Source organism: Oreochromis niloticus, linkage group LG19 (assembly GCF_001858045.2).
Source record: "Oreochromis niloticus isolate F11D_XX linkage group LG19, O_niloticus_UMD_NMBU, whole genome shotgun sequence".
Taxonomy (NCBI): Eukaryota; Metazoa; Chordata; class Actinopteri; order Cichliformes; family Cichlidae; genus Oreochromis; species Oreochromis niloticus.
In genome coordinates this window covers 14,077,309-14,098,900 of record NC_031983.2, presented here as the reverse complement: position 1 = coordinate 14,098,900, position 21,592 = coordinate 14,077,309, and the positions used below count along the sequence as shown (strand labels likewise).

Below are 21,592 nucleotides of genomic sequence, written 5' to 3'. Positions count from 1 at the left end.
TAAATTAAGAGAGCGTCTCATTTCAATTGGCAAATGGTAACAGTACTTTTATGCTGAAATGCTACATTTACTCGAATTGTTTTGCGGGATGCTGAACCTAAAGAGTGACTGTATTCATGCTCTGTGCCGGATAAAGTGATTATTTCAGCAGAGTACAGGTACAATAATTAAGAATACAAACAACAATCAAATGGTAGCTTTCTGTGTTTATAGTCTCTGTTAAGTTTCCAAACATAGAGGCAAACGATCATAGTTAGCTACTTTTGCTATACTTGGTGGAAGGTACGACCAGTGCTTGTCATTTAGATGTTATTAATACAAAATTCTTACGTCAAATGCCTCCAATTAGCAATACATGCGTGGCCGTGACCGTAACTGTACGGTATCCTAAGGTGGGAAGTTGACAAACCTGCCTTTTGCTGTCTCTGTTTTGGACAGTCCACCTGTGTAATCACCTTTAATTAAAACGTAATGCTAACAGCTAGGTTTTAAAAAAGCATCGCATATGATTCTGAATCTCCCGAAACATCGTTTCATGTCCGTTTTTGTTATTAATAAAATGGTCAGCAACTTGTTTACCTGAATAGTTCCCCACTAGTATCCTTAGCTGGTCTCTGGGGTGTTATTTTAGAAATAGTCGGTAAAGCAAAACAAATGTTAAGATTTGTTGTTAAAATTCCAGGTTAAATTATTTTAAAACCAAAAGCTGCTGTTGCAGGTTCAAACCTTTAAAGAGTGACAAGTATGTTTACCACCTTTAGGTGCAGGACTCCATGTAGCCACTAGATGTCACCGTCGGGCCTCTAATGAAACAACTCGTGCCTCTGTTTTCAGATTTTCATGTGAAGATGTCTTCATTAGTGGACTATGAAGATTCAGAGTCAGAGGATGATTCTTTGAATCAGAGAGTAGAAGGAGCAACAGATTCTGCTCAAACAGAAGAAAACCAAGATACTAATATTGTCAAGGTTATACCTTACCCTGGAAGATTTGTGTCTGACCAGACAGTGTGGGAATATCATAAAAATATGGCAGAAACAAGCAGGTCTTCACCCCATCCTCACTCCCAGCCACAGAGCTTTACTAACTCGAAAAGAAGATGTGGAGGTGCAGCAGACTTTAGAAATACTGAAATTTCTTTGAATTTGCCTGATAGTCAGAGGGAGATGGCATCCCCGCAGGCTCTTCCATGCATGCCACAAAGTTTAGGCAATGCTGCGAACTCGGCAAAAAGACAGCAAACTGTCCCATCTGGTGTCAGACCGTATATCCCTAAGAGGAAGAGACTTGCCACTTCAGAAGGAGTGGAGCTAAAGCACCCAGCAGAGCAAGTCCTAGGGAATCAGGCCAGAGAAAGTCAGATTCTCTCAGATGTGTCAGCAAGACTGAAGCCATATCTTGCTCAAACGCCCAGCACAGCAGGGATACCCAGGAGGCTTCTGATGAGCCTGGGAGGCCACGAGGGCCCAGTCAACACAGTGCAGTGGTGTCCTTTGCCCCATGTCAGCCATCTGTTGCTGTCTGCCTCCATAGACAAGACTTTCAAGGTAAAGAAAGCTACATTTGTTTAAGAAATGATGTACAATAGTGAAGCTGTGGAAATACTTCAGTAGTGCTATGCTTTAAATAATGTAGACCTGATGTGTTGTTTTCTTTTATTTAAACTGTCTCATACAATTAAATTAATCATTATATTTCCCCACTTATCTGTCTGTAGCAGAATAGAATTTCAGTAGAAATAGAATAAAATATGCTATTTACTCTCGGGATGCTCCAGGTCCAGTTATAGCTAACTGCTTCATAAACATTGAAACGTAGAAACTATGCAGGGTTCAACATAACAAATAACCCCACAGCCTGGGGCCAGTAAAAAAGTATGTCGGTCAAGTTGATTGGCTAGCTGCTGGCCCATTTGGACCAGTAATGTTGTTTCCACCAATCGATTTACCTGTGAACTGGCTGAAATGGACCCTCACTGACGAGCGTTTTTTTCTTACCATCAATATTATCACATTAAAGAGGCAATAAAAATCACAATCTGTGTGGATAGCTTACATGTGAGAAAGGTGACCTGCTCCTAACCACAGCTGCATTAAGCAGAAGCTAAAATTTATGCAGATAAACTGATATTTAAATTTGTCAGGGGAGCAGCAGCAGCCATCCACCATCTCTCTTTGAAGCAACAAAACCTGCGGCATGCAAGTGCTATTTCAGGCTTAGGTTATATATTTTTTTCTGATATAAATTTATAATCTAAAAACACAAATCTACTAATACATTATGCGATATGCTTATAGATTCAGCTAGCAGTATATAAGTGAATCAAAAATTGGCTTTTGTTTGTGGGCACCATAAAAAGTCCGATCTGCTGGCCTGGTGGCCCACTGGAGAAAAATGCTATGTTGACAGGTTTCAGCTTTCATGTGGCTATATATCACTCATCCAAAAAAAGTTGTTTAATCTGCCACGAGGGTATACTGTGTCCATACCTCTACAGCAGAACTTACCCAGCGTGCAAGCTGAAGCTGCGAGAGCTAAGAGGATACTTGCTTACCTGACATGTAGTGTAATTGGAAGAGATACAGTGTCTGCCCTACTGCCTCAATTTATAAATGTACAATGTATCACTTTCTTTAGAATCATATCTGTCACTGTGTGTTGAATATATGTCAGGGCCCATGGGACTTCCTGTCTCTCCTTCCCGATTTATCTCACTGTTTGTATTCTACCTCCCCCTCCTTTTCTCTGGTTCACACCAGGAAAACAATCCGTCATTTCCCTGTTGTAAAGGTCAAGCAATGCAGCTAACTGCCTGCTATCGACTAAATATGTCTGTCACATCATGAAATCAAATACTGCCCCAATATCCTGTGAGGATTTTGAATAATTAATGATTTAAATATGAATGACTATATTTGCATAATCTTACAAGTGCAGCGGTATGGTAGCCACCTCTTCTGGCACCTGGAGAGGGTTGTTTGGAACAGATGGTGGAGACTAGCAGAGGAGGGGAGGAGAAGACCCGTTTGTTTGTATGCATGGATTATCTCTTCTTCTCTCAGGCTGTCTAACCAGGCGTTTTCTGTGAAACCAGTAAATAGAAGAATAAGTTCTCATACTTATCGGCGAGGACTGTGACAGCATTTTGAAATGTGGAATTTCAACATCAGATAATGAAATGAAATAAGTATTTCATTATATTTCCTTAGATTTGTTGACAAATTCAGGTACTTCCAGGATAACTATTTTTTTTATAGTAATTTGATTTTTTTATGTAGAGAAGAAAAGTCTTTTTCCCAAAAATATTTGAATTATATTAAATTAAATTAAATTACATTTAATATAATTTTAAAAACTCAGTGAAAAGAAGAATGATCAATAAAAAAGTATCTGTACTTAAAAAAATTCTAATAGAAAATACAGTTTTGCATAGCAACAATACCGGAGCTTCCATTACTCCCATTTAAAAATAGGGTTATTTTATATTTAGATTTTTTAGATTTTTTCAATACAACTGATAAAAATTTAGTAATCCCACTCTATGGCTATCTAACTGTATCCTGTGTAACCACTTCTGAAATATACAGATTGATGGACTAAGATTCAGGTCTTTTCCAAAGCAGTTGTTGTGATATGGTGGTGATGGTGCAGAGCTCCACTGCTCCATATCAAACCAAACTGTCTGAATTTCAAGTTCTGCAAAAATCTATGAATCAGTGAATCTTCAAAGAAATGTTTTTTATTTGGTAAAATTATCTGTAGTTTGAGATAACTACAAGATAGAACTGATTATTTCACTGCTCACTACATGCTTAATTGAATATTCAATACTTAATATTTCAATTGATCAGTAAAGAAAGTAGTTGTCAGGATTTCCTCGATTGATCTGGCAATCATTTGGTTTAGGGCTGTAACCTTTCCAGATTTTCACTTTACGATTGTCATATTAAAAAAATCAAATCAAGACATATATAGAAAAACAGAAAACAGTAATCACAATTATACAAAATTGATTAGTTTGATTAATCTGTATCTTTGTTTACTGTGCGTTGTCTTTTTTGACAAATTCAACTCAAAATGCAAGTGAAACCACCGTTTACACAATCAGTGGCAACATTATCACACAAAACACATCCAACAACACACAACACAGCACAAGACACAAGTATATGAAACAAATCAACCTATAAAGTAGTGCAAGTGTATTAGGGGACGGGGGTGTAGCAGATCACAGCAGGGGACAGTACATACTGCCAAACAAAAAATGGCGTATTTTGTCTACGGACAACTTCAGATTAGAAAAACCTGCTTTTTTTGTTTGGGAAGTGTTAACTGCCAGAGAAACAGTAACACTCTCTGGGGTGTCCTGGTGTTGAAAGTAACAGGAAAACTGTTGAAAATGACACGTTGCTAATGCGGTATCTATTTTCTTATTGCACATTATTATTAATTGACATAATTTAATATCTTTTATGGCTTTCAGCACTTTGACCACAGCTATTGTTTACTAGTCTGGCTTAATTCAGAGGAAGGACATAATGAATGAAATCCTAACATTCACCTCTCTGTACTCAAGTTCCTTCACTGACATGCTTTTGGTTCCTGACTTGTGTTGTTCAGTCCTGTCTGTCAGACTACTATTATTATTATCCCAGCTGGTTTGGAGCTGATGTCACCATGGCTACGGCAGGTGTAAAGCAGCCGTTTTATGTTGATAACACGAATACCAATTTAGTTTTAATTACCAAGAGTCATTTAGGAAGCAGATTACCCCAATGAGTCATTTGCAGGGATCCGCTCTGCATGTCTGTTAAGTGGCCGGTGAAATTAAAGGGGATGCAAATAAACAAGCACTCGTTTTCACTGATGCACAAGTCTCGCTCGGTATTGGATTAATGCAGCTGTGTGCAATGAATTGTTTTGTTATGCTGTATATCATCACTGCTGTCATTCACAGAGCTGAAGCTGTTGTTATGTAGAAGTATGTTTGGTTTAATACTCTTCAGCTTTTTGGTCAGTTTATGTTGTTATCAGTTGTTTTTCTCTTAGATTTCCATGCTACCTTCAGATGGCAGTGTTTCCCTAAGCGGAAGATCATACAGAGAAGAGGCTTATAGTGTTGCACAGTGAATGGGAGTAATTCCTAACAGATGCATCATGTCGATATTTAGTTTATTTCAATTAAAAACATGCCTCTGTTTCTCTCTCTCTGCTACTTTTTTCCCCACCCTGGAGGCATCTCTAGCATTCTGTTTGTCAGACTTCTGTCTGCTGGATTCAGATGTCGCTCTTCTCTGTCCATCTGTCTTCTTTGTGTCCTGTGGGAGCTGTGGTACAGTAGTTTTTACTGTGTTTCATGTGCTGCATAGAAGAGTCGTATTTAATAATGAAACACAGAGAGAAGCACAGAGGGATCTGCAGTGCTCCATAGATCTTAAAATTTCCTCTGTGGCCCTGGCAATGCTCGGGAGCCCAAAAAATACTTCATCACTAGTACAGCATCTCACCTCAGTGGGCACCAGTCCAGACCACCCATTGGATTTCAAGCTGGGCTTCAGTGAGAACCGTTTTTCTTTCAGCATGTCTAGGAGAAAATCATACTTTATCATCTGGAACTTTTATGAAAGACATTTTATAATAGTGATTTTGCCAAGTGAACTTTTTGAAAGCCATCACTTTGACTGAAGACATCGCTTGAGCAGTGTGGGTAATTACCACCTCCTTTATTTACACGCCACATTTTCACCATGATATCGTATTTCAAACCCACAAGGTGTCACGGTGTGTAGTCATGACCGCCATGACAAACAGGAGGCAGCTGGGAGCTTTTCTCTCCTGCTCTGTTTTTTATCAGAGTAAACTCTGACAATACCAAAGCATTAAAGCCATTACAGCCCAGTGGGAATTGATTTATAGGCCCACTCAGAGGTAATTAGTTTGATTAATTCATTAGAAAGGCTGTTTCTCCCTTAAAATCCTACAGACAGACCCGATTTGTATGGACGTTTTTCCTAGTTTTTCCAGCTGATCATTTCATTTCATTACAATGGAAGTGAGGTGAGAGTGGCTTATATTAAATCTTTCTCAGGTTTGAGGAGACTTCACACAGAAAAAGAGTTTGAGTTCCAAAGGACACACAGAATATTTTAGGTTTGTAAAATTCCTCAAAACCTGCAGCTTTAAAGCTGCTTTAAGGCTTTGTCCAAATCAGACAAAAGTCAAACAAGTGCAGTCAGTTAAAAAAGAAAAAAGAAACACTTGAGCATTGATGTACATATACCATAAACCCATGCTACATATATTCCATGTATCCATTTGTAGTTATGTGCTCACAGTTCCATACTTATTTAATATTTGTTATATACACACATAAAAAAGAAAAGTAAAAAAACAACTTTTGGCTTATTTTATCATTTTCAATAACAGTAATAACATTTTTCACCTTCATTACTATTAAACGTAACTAATAGATTGTTTTGTCACATAATACATAGCTTGGTTTTGAATTTCATAACTGAGCTAAACCTCTCTAGAATGATAAATTGACAGGAAGTTAACTGAATATTTGTCTAAAGTTTTCTTTGAATGTCAATTAGATCTGATGACCTAGGCTTCCATCTCCTTGATGTGGAGGGAAAGCACTGCATGCCAAAACCTCTGATGTATTTCCTTGTTCTTTATGTATATGTATATGTATATGTATATCTCTATATATGTGATCATTTAAAACAACCCCTAAAGACTGAGCACAACCTATTGATTATGGATTTTGAACTCTTAGAAATTCATGCAGTCAGTTCTTGGCCTTTGAGTCTTTATTCCTGAACTGTCTTAATCTTGTGCACAGTCGGTGAAAAACCAACAAAAAAGACTGCAGTCTGGATAAATTTGTGACTTTGGCGTGATGCGATGTGCCCATGTCTGGCAGGTGTGGGATGCAGCAGAGAGCGGGCGATGCCTCAGGGTTTACACCTGCCATTCGGGAGCTGTGCGCGACGCCTGTTGGACCCCCTGCGGGCGACACTTTCTCACCGGCTCATTTGACAACACGGCTGTGATCACTGACGTGGAGACGGGTGAGCAGCAGCAGCATTTCTTTCTGTAGTTCTGAAGAACCAAATGTCAAATAACAAACCACTGGATTTACTTTTTCAAGTATATCACTGTGATTTTTCCCCTGAACCAAACTCAACACGAGCTATAATTTTGGATGTTCCCATACACAGGCAGAACGACTGTGGTGTGTATATTACATTTACTTAATTGGCTTAAAGTGTGAGCCTTTTTTTGATTAGATATTTTTCTCCAACCACATTGCTGATGTTGTGGGACAACAAAACGCCTGTGCAATTTCACTTCATGCACATTTATTGTTTCTCAAACTCTGATTTAAAGTCAGTGTAGTAATTTATGTGTGGAGTAAATTTAAATTGCCTTGAGCCTCCAGAATCTGTTATGAGCCCATTGTATGAATTGCAGAGCTACTTCTCTCTCTGTCTCTGACTCTCTCTCTATAGTTGTGACTCATTTCAGGGACAACCTTTGAAATCTGAATTCCTCGAGCAAATGTCTCTGCAAAGATGTCTCCAAGCACAGCCAAGAAATGCTGCTTTCTTGCCTTTTAATATCAAAATAAAATAACAGGTATTTCGTTTTAATGCCCAATTTATGCTTTAGCTGGAAATCTACGTCATAACTTACGACGTAACCACAAACCCCTCTGAACTCTACAACATAACCTGACCTGCACACCCTCAGAAATGCAACTACATGTTGGTCAGTGCTGCCGATAACTATTATGATTTACCAAAATCCACTTTAATTCATGTCAGCTCATTAAGTTACACATTTGGGACTTTAACACAGAATTTGGCTGTAGCTCAGGAGCTTGCTAGCATCTACTAGTTGGAACTTTGGTTGTTGGTGGTTCGATCGCTGGCTGCGCCATCTGCATGCCTTGGGCAAGACACTAACCCTTAAGTTGCGATGCATCCATCGGACTATGAATGTGTGTGAATGTCAGAAGCATTAGACATAGATGAAAGTGCTTGTATGAATGGGTGTGAATGGGTGAATGAGGTACATTGTATAAAGCGCTTTGAGTGCTATGGTATAGTAGAAGTGATACATATTAAAAACAAAGTTGTGAATAATTTGCAAGAATAATACATTTACTTTAGTTGGTTTGCTGCAAATCAGCCTAAAAATCTACAGTGGGACTATATTCTCAGCCCACTACATTAGGTATACCTGTTCAATTGCTTTAAAACAAAATACATAATCAGCAAATTACATTGCAGTGACTCAGTGCATTTAAGCATGTAAACAGCAAGATGACATGCTGAAATCTAAATTGAACATCATGCTGCTCTGAGCATTTTAGAAATGGCTGATCTACTGGGATTCTCCCATACAGCCATCTCTACAGGTTACAGAGAATGATCCAAAAAGAGAAAATAACCAGTAAGCGGCAGGTTGAAAATGCTTTGTTGATGCCAGAGTTCAGATGAGAATGGCCATACTGCTTTGTGATTTTTTTGCACTTTGAGCCACTTTGTAGTAATTGAACGCGCCACAGTCTGCCTGAGTACTTGTGATCACAGTGTACCCATTTTCTGATAATGATATTGTGCCATGTCACAAAGCTCAAATCATCTGAAACTATGTTCTTGAGCGTAACTGCAAGGTCATTGTACTCAAATAGCCTCCGCGGTCACCTGATCTCAATCCAACAGAGCACCTTTGTTATGTGGTGGAATGGGAGATTCACATCATGGATATGTCAACTGTTTGATACTATCTTGTCAGGATGAACCAAAATCCCCGAGGACTGTTTACAGCACCTTGCTCAATCTATGCCATGAAGAATTAATGCAGTTCAGCAAAGTGTACCTAATAAAGTGGACGTGACTGTATATTGAATGCCTGTAGACTGTTTCATTCAGGTGGGAGGCAGATGTCTCAAATGAAAATCTAAAATAGAATTATATCCGTCTATCTTTTTATCTATCGATACAAGCATGGCAGTAAAGATGATAGTAAGTCATATAAACAGTCTGCCACAGTAAGACTGCTTATTGAACAATAAGAATAGTTACCATGAATGTTCTCAAATTCCTTGTATCTGTCCAGAGAGAGAGAGAGAGAAAAAATTTCTTTGAAGCCCCCATGGCATCTGCGTCCCTAGGGTCAACACATGGCAATGATGACTTGCTGCCGTTTTCACTTCCCCTCTAAGCTTGTCTGTCAATACTGTCAATAAAGCCTACGGATAATAGCTTGGGCAGCCCATTAAACACACAGACAGCTCCAGGAAGTGGATCAATAATGGATACATCACCACAGGAGCAGCTACCATGACCTTATACTGGATCGTCTCTAACCAAAACCATAAACAAACAAATGCTTTTGGTCATATGCAGCCAATAGCTTGATTGGCACTGTCATCTAACTAATAGCTTTGTAGTAATGTCAGACTTCCACAGAGCCCTCACGAATGAGTCCTGCAGCAGCCAAAATAGCATTTTATTTATTCTTCTTCTCATTCCTGCAATTAGTATTATTTATTAATTTGAAGATGGAAAAAAAACATATCGATTTTAAGGATGAAGATCTGCGTGAGAGCGCAATAAGGCTGCATTCCCATTGCAGCGTGTGATGAAGAAAATTCAGTTTAGCTGAATATTAATGTGAGAGTTGGGAATTCCAGACCAGTTCCTGCACTACAGATGTGGTGGAGCTCAGACCAAGTCACGAACACTTTAAAGCAAATCATATTCTGGCAGTGAAAAGAGCACATGGATTAAGCTACATGCATAATTTCCCTCATAATATGTTAAACAGACTCCAACATACGGGGTTTGAGTTCTCTTCACATCAAATGGTTTTCTGAAATATATGGCACTCACAACTCACCGAGGTTTTAGCTTAGTTATTCTACCAGCACCCCCGTCGCCATTCATGCAGCCTATATATCAATACTAGACTGGCTGATGGGATACTCAGAAAGCTTGAGTGTTTGTGATGGCATACTCTAATCATGATAAATGTGATCTTTATGCTCTTCACGGTAATGCAGATCCTCTTAGCCGTAACAGGAAAAGCAGTTGGAGCTTTTGTGTTCAATTGAGCTCTCTTTGCAGAGGTGTACTCGTCCTTGAATAAACAGCGAGAGTCTTCATGGACATCTGACTCATCATTTCACCACTGCATATCTACCCTCAGTGCTGCACTAATCATTATGTTTGCAAAGAAAAGTAATTTCCCATGCCTGTGTGTTCAGAATAGTATGTGGACCCATTTTTCCTTGCAAACCTTTGCAGTTGTTTCTGTGTCCAATTTAATTTGTAGAACCTTATACCCACTCCCAGCGGGCCAAGGCAAGCTGTCACAGCTGAATAGCAATAGCTTGGGGTGAAAACGATATAGGGAAGGAGAGTAGGTTAAGTGGCATAATGCTAAAAGAGAAACTGAGGAGAGGAATGTAAGATAAAGAGGACTTTTTAAAGTCAGAGATGCTGAATAGTGGAATAAGTTAATTAAGTATGGATGGCATTAGTGTGAAGCCGCAGCTGTTGTACGCACTCTAACGACCGTCTTCAGAAAAGCCGATCGTCTGATGACGGTGATGTTCACCTATCTACATTCTCCCACAAGTTGCTGTGTCATTTCATGCAAGAAAAAAGAAACAAAATTAGATCAGAGAAAAGCAATAATACTAAATAGTTGTCTTTTGTAGTGCCCTTCCAGCTCAGTTTGGGTTTGCATTACCTTATTTGATAAACCCAGGTGGAAGCTTCAGTAATAGGTTGGTTGTGAGATGGAGTTTCACATTAGTGCCACGGGCAGGCTTTTTTTTTCTCCAGACTGAATTACAAGGGCCAATAGTGCAAAACTAAATTATTGAGTCACACTGGGGATTGGAGTCTGGGGGTCATGCAACAGAAAATCTTTCTGGTTTTCAAAACACAGCTTAGATGCTGAAATTTCTTCTCCAGCCATGCAATCCATGTAACCCACACTGTCACGCTGGGTACATTTGAAAAAGTTAGATCAATGAATAAATGCACATTTTCATGAATAAGGAAAGAAAGGGAAGAAGTAGTAGCTTGCACACAGGTTAACAAAAAGTCTGATTTTGCAGTCAGTGCTCTTATTTCTTTCATCATATATAAATAAATAAATAGAGAGACTTTTACAGTATTACAGTACAAAAAACCCCATCTTTCAGCATTCTTTCACACATTTTTATTCCACTGGAATATTTTCTTCAACATTTTCAGTTCATTAGACTTCATTTGCACGTACCAAGAATTAACCACCACCGCGTTACTGTATAATCACAGGAGCCTCAAGCGTTGCACACCAAGAGGCAATGAATGCAAAAGCACACACCCGCAGTATTATTTCCTCTAAATGCCACCAGTATTTTGACCTACTTTGAAAGCTTCATTTTAGAGTAGCAACCTGCTAGGTCAACACAGGCTTTATATAGTCCCCCCCCCCAAAGAAAATAAAACAAAAGAGCTTTCCTTCAAAAAACAAAGAATAAAACCCACATCACAGCATTTCTAACTTACATTAACGCCCATGCACTAGTCAAGAAAAGTAAAGGACTTGGAGGCTTTGTATGAGCTTCCGTGGTGGTGGCATTCAAAAGCAGCCAACACGGAGAGGGGAGCGTTCCCAGCGTTTAGTGTGCAGTATTTTGCTGTTTCTCATTACTTCATTTCTTTCTATTTTTGAGCTTCTTTCCTGCCATTCGAGATGTTCTGCTTTTAACTACAGCGTTTAGTCAATTAACTTGTCACCAACATAACCTGACAGCTAAAAAAGAGGATAAAGCATAGACATAGTATTAATTAAAAACAAGATCACAGAAACATATCCAGAGTTAAAATATCGAGGGAAAGATTGTCAAATTGTTGCCAAATTTTAATCTTTTGTTCATATGTGCATGGTGTTAGTGAAGTTGAAGCTTAGCGCTGAAGTTGAAAGGTCTTCATTCTTCGTCTTTGCAACCTTGGCTTAAAACAACTTGCTTGATTCAGAAGATGAGCTGAGGAGCTGTTTCAAGGCCCATTAAGAAAAATAAGGATTATTTTGACCTGAAAAGCAGTGTAGGTAGAAAAAACGTGGTGCAGAGAGTAAGCATAGTATGTCAGCTATGACACGAAATTTGTGAGAACAGTTTTTCCTATTTTCATTTAAACACTAGGTTTAAGTTTAGTTTTTGTCATTGCTTCCAGTACTACGTCACAATGATTAACTAAGCATTGGCTCACTTTAGCTAAAGCTGTCTTGGTTAATGAAACCTACAATGCAGTGTTGAAGGAAGTACATTAATTTTTTTAAATTAGGATTAAATTAATAAATCATGCACAGTTATTTAAGGATTTTGCTACCTTTTCTATCAAGTCTGAGGGCATGGTTGAAATGAAAAATATAAAAATAAAACAGTCAAAAATACAGCTTATTAAGTCTACATCCAAAACATTTTTTGGGATGTGGCGTGTCAGACTGAATAATGTGTTTCCTAACCTCTGCATAAGTGCAAAGACAGCACCGGCTTTGGTGAGTCCCATAATGAGGCAGACTCGCTGCTTCTCTCTGCTCTGAAGGGCTCATCCCTGCTATCCCAGTCATCCCTAATGTCCTCTGCTCCAAGTCATCCACTGTTTGTCAGCACTACAGCGCGATCACAGTTCTTTCAACAGAATAAACTATTGCGAGGGAGGGACAGATCACTGCTGTCCTCCCGTATCACCTCTCGCATGCGAGCTAATTAATCTTGCTTAATTAAAACATGATGAGGCCCTATTTATTATGAGGAGAATGTTTTCTCATTGTCTTGCTAAACACGAGTTTAAATCTCGATGACAGATCTTCTGCATATCGCTGTTGGTAAGCCAATTAAGCAGGAAGTGTGAGCCTGATGAAACTGCCTGTTAAAACTTTGGATCAGACCAGTGCAGTCGTGAGTGAGTGAACTTGTCCCCCATTAAAAGGAAAGAAGGTCCATTTTTGGTGCAGTTTATTAGCTGTGACTCATTCCCCACTTCTAAAAAGTCTTGGTGGGAATATTGTGGAACAAGTCTATAATGAAGTATGTTTTTGTTGTGGGCTAACTGCCTAAGACTGTTTTAGATGTGGCCTTTGTTGTTTGTTCGATGAATTAATGAGAAGCCATTGAGCCCTGAGGTGCTCCACTTTGCATAGCCTTTGACAGAGTTGCTGGCTCATAGTCTTGTTTCATCGTTTTCCCAGGAAACTAATTTTTGGTTGCACCCTGTCAGGCTTAATTATATTTTAGCCCTTCGGTGTTTTTGTTTTATGTTTAAGTATGACATTTTTTAATTGACTGAGATAAAGCAGCCTCTAGCCAAAACAGTACTTTATACTCGGGTTTCTTTTCTCTACATCACATCTTTGTCAGTTTTATCTTTTTGTCTCGAGTGATGCTTAAATCCTCTCAGAAACTCATGTGTACAATGCCGCTGTCTGGAAATAGAGATATAAAACTATCACTTAGGAAAGTTGTGCACTTTTGCAACGTTTTTGATCGGTAGAAACTAGCAGGATTTTGTACTGAACAACAGTGCAGGTTGGCTGAAAATGAGCAAACAATGCTGCAAGAAATAAACAGCTTGCATGGTACAGTACTCTGATTTACATTTGATATTTACAACAAAAAAAGTGTGCTATCCTGAGGATTACCACTGCTCTTCAGCAGACAGGAAGAACACACACGGCGCTGATGCTACATTCACAATGTTCAGGTCACATGGACAGAGTCTAGACACAGTGAAAGGATACACTGTAAACAAATCTTTCTTTATATACAGGCTGTATATAAAAGACAGACCAAGTCTCCATGTCTAGATGAAAACAATATAGAAATGCCTTGAAAGTGGATTCTTGAGTAGTTAATAGAAGTAAACTGACTTTATGTAAGTTTGTGAGAAAATGATCCCACTGCTCACTAGATTTATGACCTTAGTAAAAAACTTGAGTTTATGGTCTCAATTGGTAATTTTAAGTCTTGCTTAATGCAACATGATGTTCATGTTGTAAGTTAGGTTCTACTTCAGAGTAAACTATAGAGCAGGGTATAATTTAGGCATGCCTACCCTGTGATTGAAAAAAGGCTCCTGCCTGAGTGTGAAGCGTCCTCGGTTTCTTAGCCAGATCGTCGCCCCTGCTCGTGACACTAGGTTTTATCAATGCAAAAAGCTGATCTGGAGCCTTCAAACCAGGAATCCACTAATCAATGGGGAACATCTTGTTGGCTTAGTCCATCTTTAATTTTAAAATATATGAAATCTACACATCTGTACAAGTATTTACATGTGGCAGCAAGCATATCTAAAATTAAAGTACATACATAGCATGTGTAATTTTTGACAGTGTGAAGTGATGAGGAAGGCTTATAGGATTTCCACAACCACCAGGCTTATCATCTTCAATTTCTGCATTTATTCTCATTTATTTAGAATGTTTCTTTAATCAGTCTTTGATTCTAGTTGTCATTTATTTTTACTAAACCTGTGTGTTACATTTATATCATGAAAGCAACTGAAATCTTTAGGATCCCATTATAAAATAACTGAAATCAAAAACATCTTCTGATATTATTTGTCTTTCAGTTCAAACAGCCTGACAGACTGCCAAAATAAAAGCTGAATAAATGGAATTGAAAGATGGCTTTTTCAGTCCCCTGTCCACATTGCAAAATGAATAGTTTTTAATGTAGCTCTGTGGACGCCTCACCTCACAGTCAGTTGTAGCTCACTATTAGGCTCATGCTTGATTACAGACACCCAACAGCTTTGGGCTATTTGGTGCCCCCACCCTATGGAAAGCTAGGATTCTGTTGTTTCTGTTAATACTATACTTATACTATTAACAATGCATTATCATAATTGGGTAGTTCTGACCATAATGCATTTTTTGTAGCAGTGGCAAAATGAAGATTCTTGGTTCAGGAGAATTAGGGTTAATCATTTTGAAACACACTCTCCACGCTCTTGTGTGAGTTTGTATTAAACTTGTCCCTGCCTGGAAATCTTTTCTTTCCTTTACTCTCCCATCATTCCCCTGGCCCTACATTACACTCAGAGTTTAATGCTCACAAATGTAATGCATGTGTCACTGGAACTGAAACTGGATCCTCAAAATGTGCTCAATTAATAAACCAAAGAGAAGTATCTGGAAATGTTGCATGTGTGGGGTAATGCAGCTAAAATGTATGCTGTGTTTAGTTTGGCTTTGACAGCTGAGAAAGAAAATTCCTGCCATTTACCTTAATTCATATAGTCTCTTTACTTTTTGCTTGTTTTGGGACAATCAAGCAGAAAGTAAATAGTCTGTATTTACTCAGATTTATTGTTGAGCCTTTATTTATGTGTGTTTTTGATACCAGATTAATGATTAGTGATTAATCGTCCAGCCATCTTCTCAGTTTATCAGTTGGTCTTTATGTGTGTGGCATTTTAATGATAATGAATCAATTAAGCAATAATTCAGCAATTTTCAGTTTTTAGTTGAAGTATAGATCTTGACATTTATAAATGTGGACACAAATATAAAAATAATAATATAACAATAACTATAATGATTCATTCAGTTAAAGAAATGTAGTTTATAATCAATCTTGACAAACTTGACACTTCTGCATTCACTCATTAGCAGCATGATGTTGTAAATTATTCATAGTAAACATACACACGCATACACAAACACAAGAATTCTGTCATGTTTTTTTAAATCAGTCTTTCTTTTTTCGGTCTGTAGGGCAGCCGACAGTGAAAGTGGACAACGAGTTTAAGGTGATGTGTGCGGCCGTGCATCCCAGCAACCCGGAGGTTTTCCTGTGTGGAGGTTACAGTTCAGCAGTCAAGGCGTGGGACTCTCGCAGCTGCAAGGTCAAATTTATTACCCTCCTTACGGTAGATTTATTATTTTAATTTTCCGTGGGTTTTTTTTACCTTTAGAAATCTAAATGAATACAGTTAAAACACATCCTCTTAGTTCAACACTGCTACGCGCTCGGTTTCACATGAGTACAAACATACGAGTCTATATTTCACTTTGTGCAATGACCCTCTAGATAATGCTTCAGCATGCATAGGAAGAATGCAGGTTATATCACTAATTGTTCAAAGCAAATTTTAATTCAATCCTGGCTGCATAAATTGTTCCTGTGAAGCTGCAACCTAATATTGCTATTAAGCTTAATGGACTGTTTTATATGATAATCCTATTCACTTCCTCAGAATCTGAATGCTTACATGAATGTTCACTTGGCGAACTGAATCGTTCCCCTGCATGGTTAGACTTAATGCACTGAAGATGTTTCTGCTAGCAGGTGTTAGTATAAGTTGCAGACAGAGAGCAATTCTTAGAAAATATGTTGTTAAGGCTGTATCGTTATGGCTGCCTGTGACTCTTAACCGTTAGCTGTTCCATTCAGGATTGGATAAAAAATTTAAATCAGCCACCTATGTCATAATTTTGCTGATATCCAAATGGATTCAAGAAGCAGAAAGGATTTGTGAGACTGATCTGCCACATTATGTTGCAGGTCACTCAATCAGCCAATTAAATCTTTATTTTGAACATATAAGTGCCAAATAATATATCATATTGAAAAAAAAGTTGACTATTTCCCATTTAAAAACAAGCAGGAGGAAGCAAATGCTAATTAATTCCTATCCCTATCTAGCTCATACATATATGCTATAATAAATATGCTTGTCTAATATACAGGTGCTTGTTACATTAATGTGTATATATATATATATATATATATATATATATATGTACCTATATACATGGATTTATAATTACTGAAATACCAAAAATGAAGTTAGAGGATGCTTTAATAGCAGGTAAAGGGTTAAAGGTTAATTTCTCAGTGCAGAACAGCCGGTAGCCATCCACTGTGTAGCTTTTTTAAAAATGTAATTAATCATCAATAAATTGATGCTTCAGGGTGCTTTATTGCAGATTGAAACCACAAAATATATGTTCTCCATTGCTGAGCACTCTGTCATCATTTGACAGCAAGTCTTTACAGCAATAAGGACACATGGAGCTGTTATCTTGCCTTTCCCCCTTAATGACAGAGGTCTAGATGTTCCTCTCCCCTGTTTATTTCTCTTCTATGCTGAGTGCTTCTACGGGTCATCCGTGTATATGTATGTGTGTTACCAGGTGGTGAAAGTTTACAAAGCCGGCATCCAGCAGACCTTGGACATACTCTTTCTGAGAGGCGGTGTGACTTTTATAACAAGCTCTGACTGTGTGAGCCGAGACTCTGCAGACCGCACCCTCATTACCTGGGACTATGAGACCACAGCCAAAGTCTCCAACCAGATCTACCATGTAAGATATCTGTGTATGTGAAAAAGAAAAAAAAAGTAGGTCTAACTACATGAGGTTTGGCTGGTATATGAAATTAAATTTATAATCTTAAGAGACTACTTTTTTATTTAAACAGTTAAATTACATTTAAGGTAGATTGTCACAACTGGTTTAACCTTCCGGTGAAAAACAAGCTGTTAATGAGGCATATAAAACTGGCATATTTTGACAGTTACATGCTGCTAGAGGAATTTTGTGCTCTGTTAAGCTGATTATTTTAAAAAAATATGTTTAATAACCTTTGTGCTTTTTTGTACAGGATAATTTCTCATTCTAAACAGTTTTTCAGCAGTTCATGATATATTTATTTGACAATATATTAAGTGACTGTAGTGTATATTCTCTGTACTCATTGGAATAGATTGAACATATTGGTCAAAATAAAAAGGATATTTCTACATATACACAGTGGATTGATCATAAACCTTTATACCTCTGTCCAAACTTTTTTTATTTTTAATGAACTAGTTAACATGGAGCTGACTTTACCATAAGTAATAACAAGAAAAGGTCAAATAGTGAATTAATTTCCCTTCTCATTCTTCTGCTCATTTGGCCACCAGGAGCGTTACACGTGCCCGAGCCTGGCTCTCCACCCGCTGGAGGACTCCTTTGTTGCCCAGACCAATGGGAACTACATAGCAGTCTTCTCCTCCCAGCAGCCGTATAGAATGAACAAAAGGCGGCGGTTCGAAGGACACAAGGTCAGTATCGACTGGGGGTTACGCAGGCGTAATCCATACTGAATAGCACTGCAGTCAGATGTACACAGACACACACACACACACACACACACACACACACAGATACAACTTCAGCAACATCCCACCCCACACATCTTTAATTGCAACCTACATGCTTTATTGTCTTTACCAAGATCCATAGCAGTGTTTCCTCCCCAAAAAACAAACCCACCAAATACAATACAACAGTTCCACTGAGGGAGGCAACAGGAGCAGCATATGGCAGCACATTTGAAATATCACTGAAAAATGCAGCGCTGCTAGAGTGGCATTTGGACTGTTGTTTACAATAATTGACAGGAAACAAATGGGTATCACACATTCCAGGTCCATTTTTGCTTTTCCCTTTCTGGTACAGCACTAAAAATCAACAAAAAAAGAAACAACGTGGCAGAAAAGACCTAGAGATTTTTGTTTCACAAGCATTTTGTATTTTATTTACTATATACTACAATGAGACAGATGTTTCTTATAATTACCTTATAATAACCTTTGCATTATTGTGATTATATTACTGAAAGCATTGGTAATTAGCCAATTGCTAATTAGTTGCTATGATGACTAAAAAACAGACGTATCCATAATTTATCTGCTCCTCCTACCATATTGGTAGGACACAATGATCACTTAATGGGTCTTCATTCAAATGGTGCACAAGGTTAAGCTCACATTTGTCGTTTTACAGCCAATAACCTGTGAATTATGATGGATTGTGAGCCAGTTGCTGTACTACATCATTGATGACAATGTTTTAATCTAGTCTTAACAGAAGCATTACATACTCCAACAAGAAGTTTAATACAATGAGCATGAACTGTAGCAACCCATTATTTTCCACAGGTGCAGTCTATAATTTGAAACCACTTGTTATGTAAAAATATGCACACTTGAGTCTGGGCTTTGTGCCATAAGAAATAACCAGTTGTATTACAGTAAAGTTTAGATGAAGAAATAATGAGCTTTTATTCAGCTTAAAACACAAAGTCCAAAATTGACAAAAAATACACAAAGCAGGGGTCTAGGAATCATCCAATGCAGAAAACAACAGCAGGATCTCACAAAAACACGGGGCAGAGACAGGACTGTTTATAGAACAAGGACTAATTGGGGATTGGAAACAGGAGGGAAATGAGAGACAGGTGAAAGTAATCAAGCCAATCGGACAGAGTGGAAGTAAAATCCAAAAAAGGACACCAAAGAAACAGAGCTATCGCAGTAAATCAGGAAACAACCCAAAAATGCCTGCTGAACATGGGTATAGGAGTCAAACTAAACAAGGGAACACTGTAGGACATAAGCAAGGACAGAGGGAGGAAGGACAATAAACTAGGATTAGGGACACAAGCTAAATAAAGTACAATACCTGAAAACTAAGGCAACTTAGCAGGGATCGGAAATTCATATTCACCTCAAATTCTACAAATAATTACCCCATAATGACAAAGTGAAATATAATTGCTTGGAATTATTGCATATTTTAAAAAATATAACATGTACATGAAAAGAAAAATTGAGCTCAGGTGGGTTCCGTTTCCACTGATTATCTGTCAGATGTTTCTATAACTTCACTGGAGTCCACCTATGGTAGAGTCAATTGATTGTTACTATGGGGTATTGTGTGTTGAATTTCAACAAGGTTTTAACATGACAAAATGTGGAACAAGTGTAGCGCTGCGAATACTTTCTGTCTATTCCACAGCACCTGACGAGATAGTATTTCTGGGGGTTCCTTATGCAAAGTGACGACCCAAAGTGGGTTGGTGTGGATACAGACTCACACTTCATTCAAAATTTAAACAAGAAAATCGCTAAGTAAGAAGATGAGCCCAACTTAAAGTTAAAAGGTTAGAGTGTTATTCTGCTTCCTTCTGTAATCCTTTGTCAGTGTTCAGTCCATCAAAAACAAGACTACACTTAAACTGTCTACACAAATCAAGTGTTTGTAGGTGTAAATCAACAGTATGCAGTCACAGGGGGCCTGCACTCTGTCTGTAGATTTTCCCCAGTTATTTGTGACATTAACTGTATGCAGGTAAAGGAGGATGAGAGCTGTTCTTTGATTTCCCTGTCACAATTGCTTTTCGTTCTGAAGGTTGAGCCAACACGATTCTGATGAGTTCTCTAAAATCTCCTCTGAGCCGCTATAAATGGATTGTAACATATTTTTTGTTCTAGGTGGAGGGATATGCAATAAAGTGTGGCTTTTCTCTGGATGGAACTATCCTGGCCTCAGGGAGCTCCACTGGCTCCGCTCACTTCTACGACTATCACACAGCTCACATGCTGCACACCCTCCGTGCCCATAGCCAGCCCTGCCTTTGTGTGTCTCAGCATCCCATCTTACCTACGACTGTGGCTACTTGTGACTGGGGCGGTGAGATCAAGGTCTGGCACTGACAACCGACTATGAACAAAGAGATTATAAACTTAAAATGTAGCAGGTTGGCCATGAGATGGAAGACTGTATTAAACAGAAACGTCATGTGCACATTTATCTTCAAGACTATAGCTTTCATAATCTCTTGGCAAAAGATAAGAAGAACTTGGCAAAAAATGCTGAAAGTCAGCAAATCTACTATCTACTGATTCCTTTGGAAAACATTTTTTACACTGACTATCTTGCAAAGCTTTCATATCATAATAAAAAAAAACCTAACTTGATTTCAGTCGCTATGGTGTAAATCTCACTTTAAGCGTTTTATTCATATTTATCCCATCTGTTCACATCCTGTAATCTTGGTGGTTGAGATGAAATCAGTTGAAGTTACACTGTATGAGATCAAAGGAAGCTTCTTTACAGTTAGGAGTTCAAAGAGTGAACTATTGTTATGGGTTTTATCTAAATTCGTAGGCGGTGGAAAAGTAGTCTAGCTGCACATATGCCCACAAAAACACCCCAGTGCTTTTATAGTCCTGCCTTTCACCCCAAATACAGCAAGGGATTTCATCATCACGGTAGTCTTCAAGGTTTTGTCAAAATAAAAAGAAAAACATCTCTCTGGGTGGTTTTTAATCAGAAGTGTTTTTCATTCCACATTCTGCATACACATCACTTTTCTTATTCCCTTTTCTTCTCTCTGGCTCTGATATGACATTTCCTTTCACACTGCATCAAAGAAAGACAACCAGAGAACTAAAAAAATATGCCATCATCTGTCAAAGCATTGCCAAGTTCTCCCAGAGTCCTGCCAGTCAACAGCAGAGCATTGAAGTGCAGATGCTTGTGATCTTCATTCAGTATATATAGTAGAAACATCCTTATCCTTGTTTATAGGGAAAAATCTAATGTGTAAATAGTTTTCCCTGTTTTGTAACGCCTATGCTTATTTTACCTCAGTTAATGATACAGAAAGCGCCATTGTAGTTGTCTTTAAAAGGCCCCTAAATGATTTTTAAAGCAGTTTTTTTTAATTAATCTGCATCTA

General features: G+C 38.2%; 1 protein-coding gene across 2 annotated transcripts; it reads left to right on the top strand.

The window, feature by feature from the left end:
• Window positions 1–17: 17 nt before the first annotated feature.
• Window positions 18–20,828, top strand: wdr25 (WD repeat domain 25). 2 transcript variants are annotated; one of them, XM_003453250.5, is made up of 7 exons: window positions 18–158; window positions 835–1,547; window positions 6,929–7,076; window positions 15,793–15,923; window positions 17,215–17,385; window positions 17,988–18,128; window positions 20,343–20,828. In XM_003453250.5, exons 2-7 carry the CDS (start codon window positions 849–851, stop codon window positions 20,562–20,564), a joined length of 1,512 nt encoding a protein of 503 aa, XP_003453298.2. In that variant the 5' UTR covers window positions 18–158; window positions 835–848; the 3' UTR covers window positions 20,565–20,828. The 2 variants fall into 2 exon arrangements, with proteins under 2 accessions (XP_003453298.2, XP_019204670.1); XM_019349125.2 differs by having other exon boundaries at window positions 41–158; window positions 762–1,547.
• The last annotated feature ends 764 nt before the right edge of the window (window positions 20,829–21,592 follow it).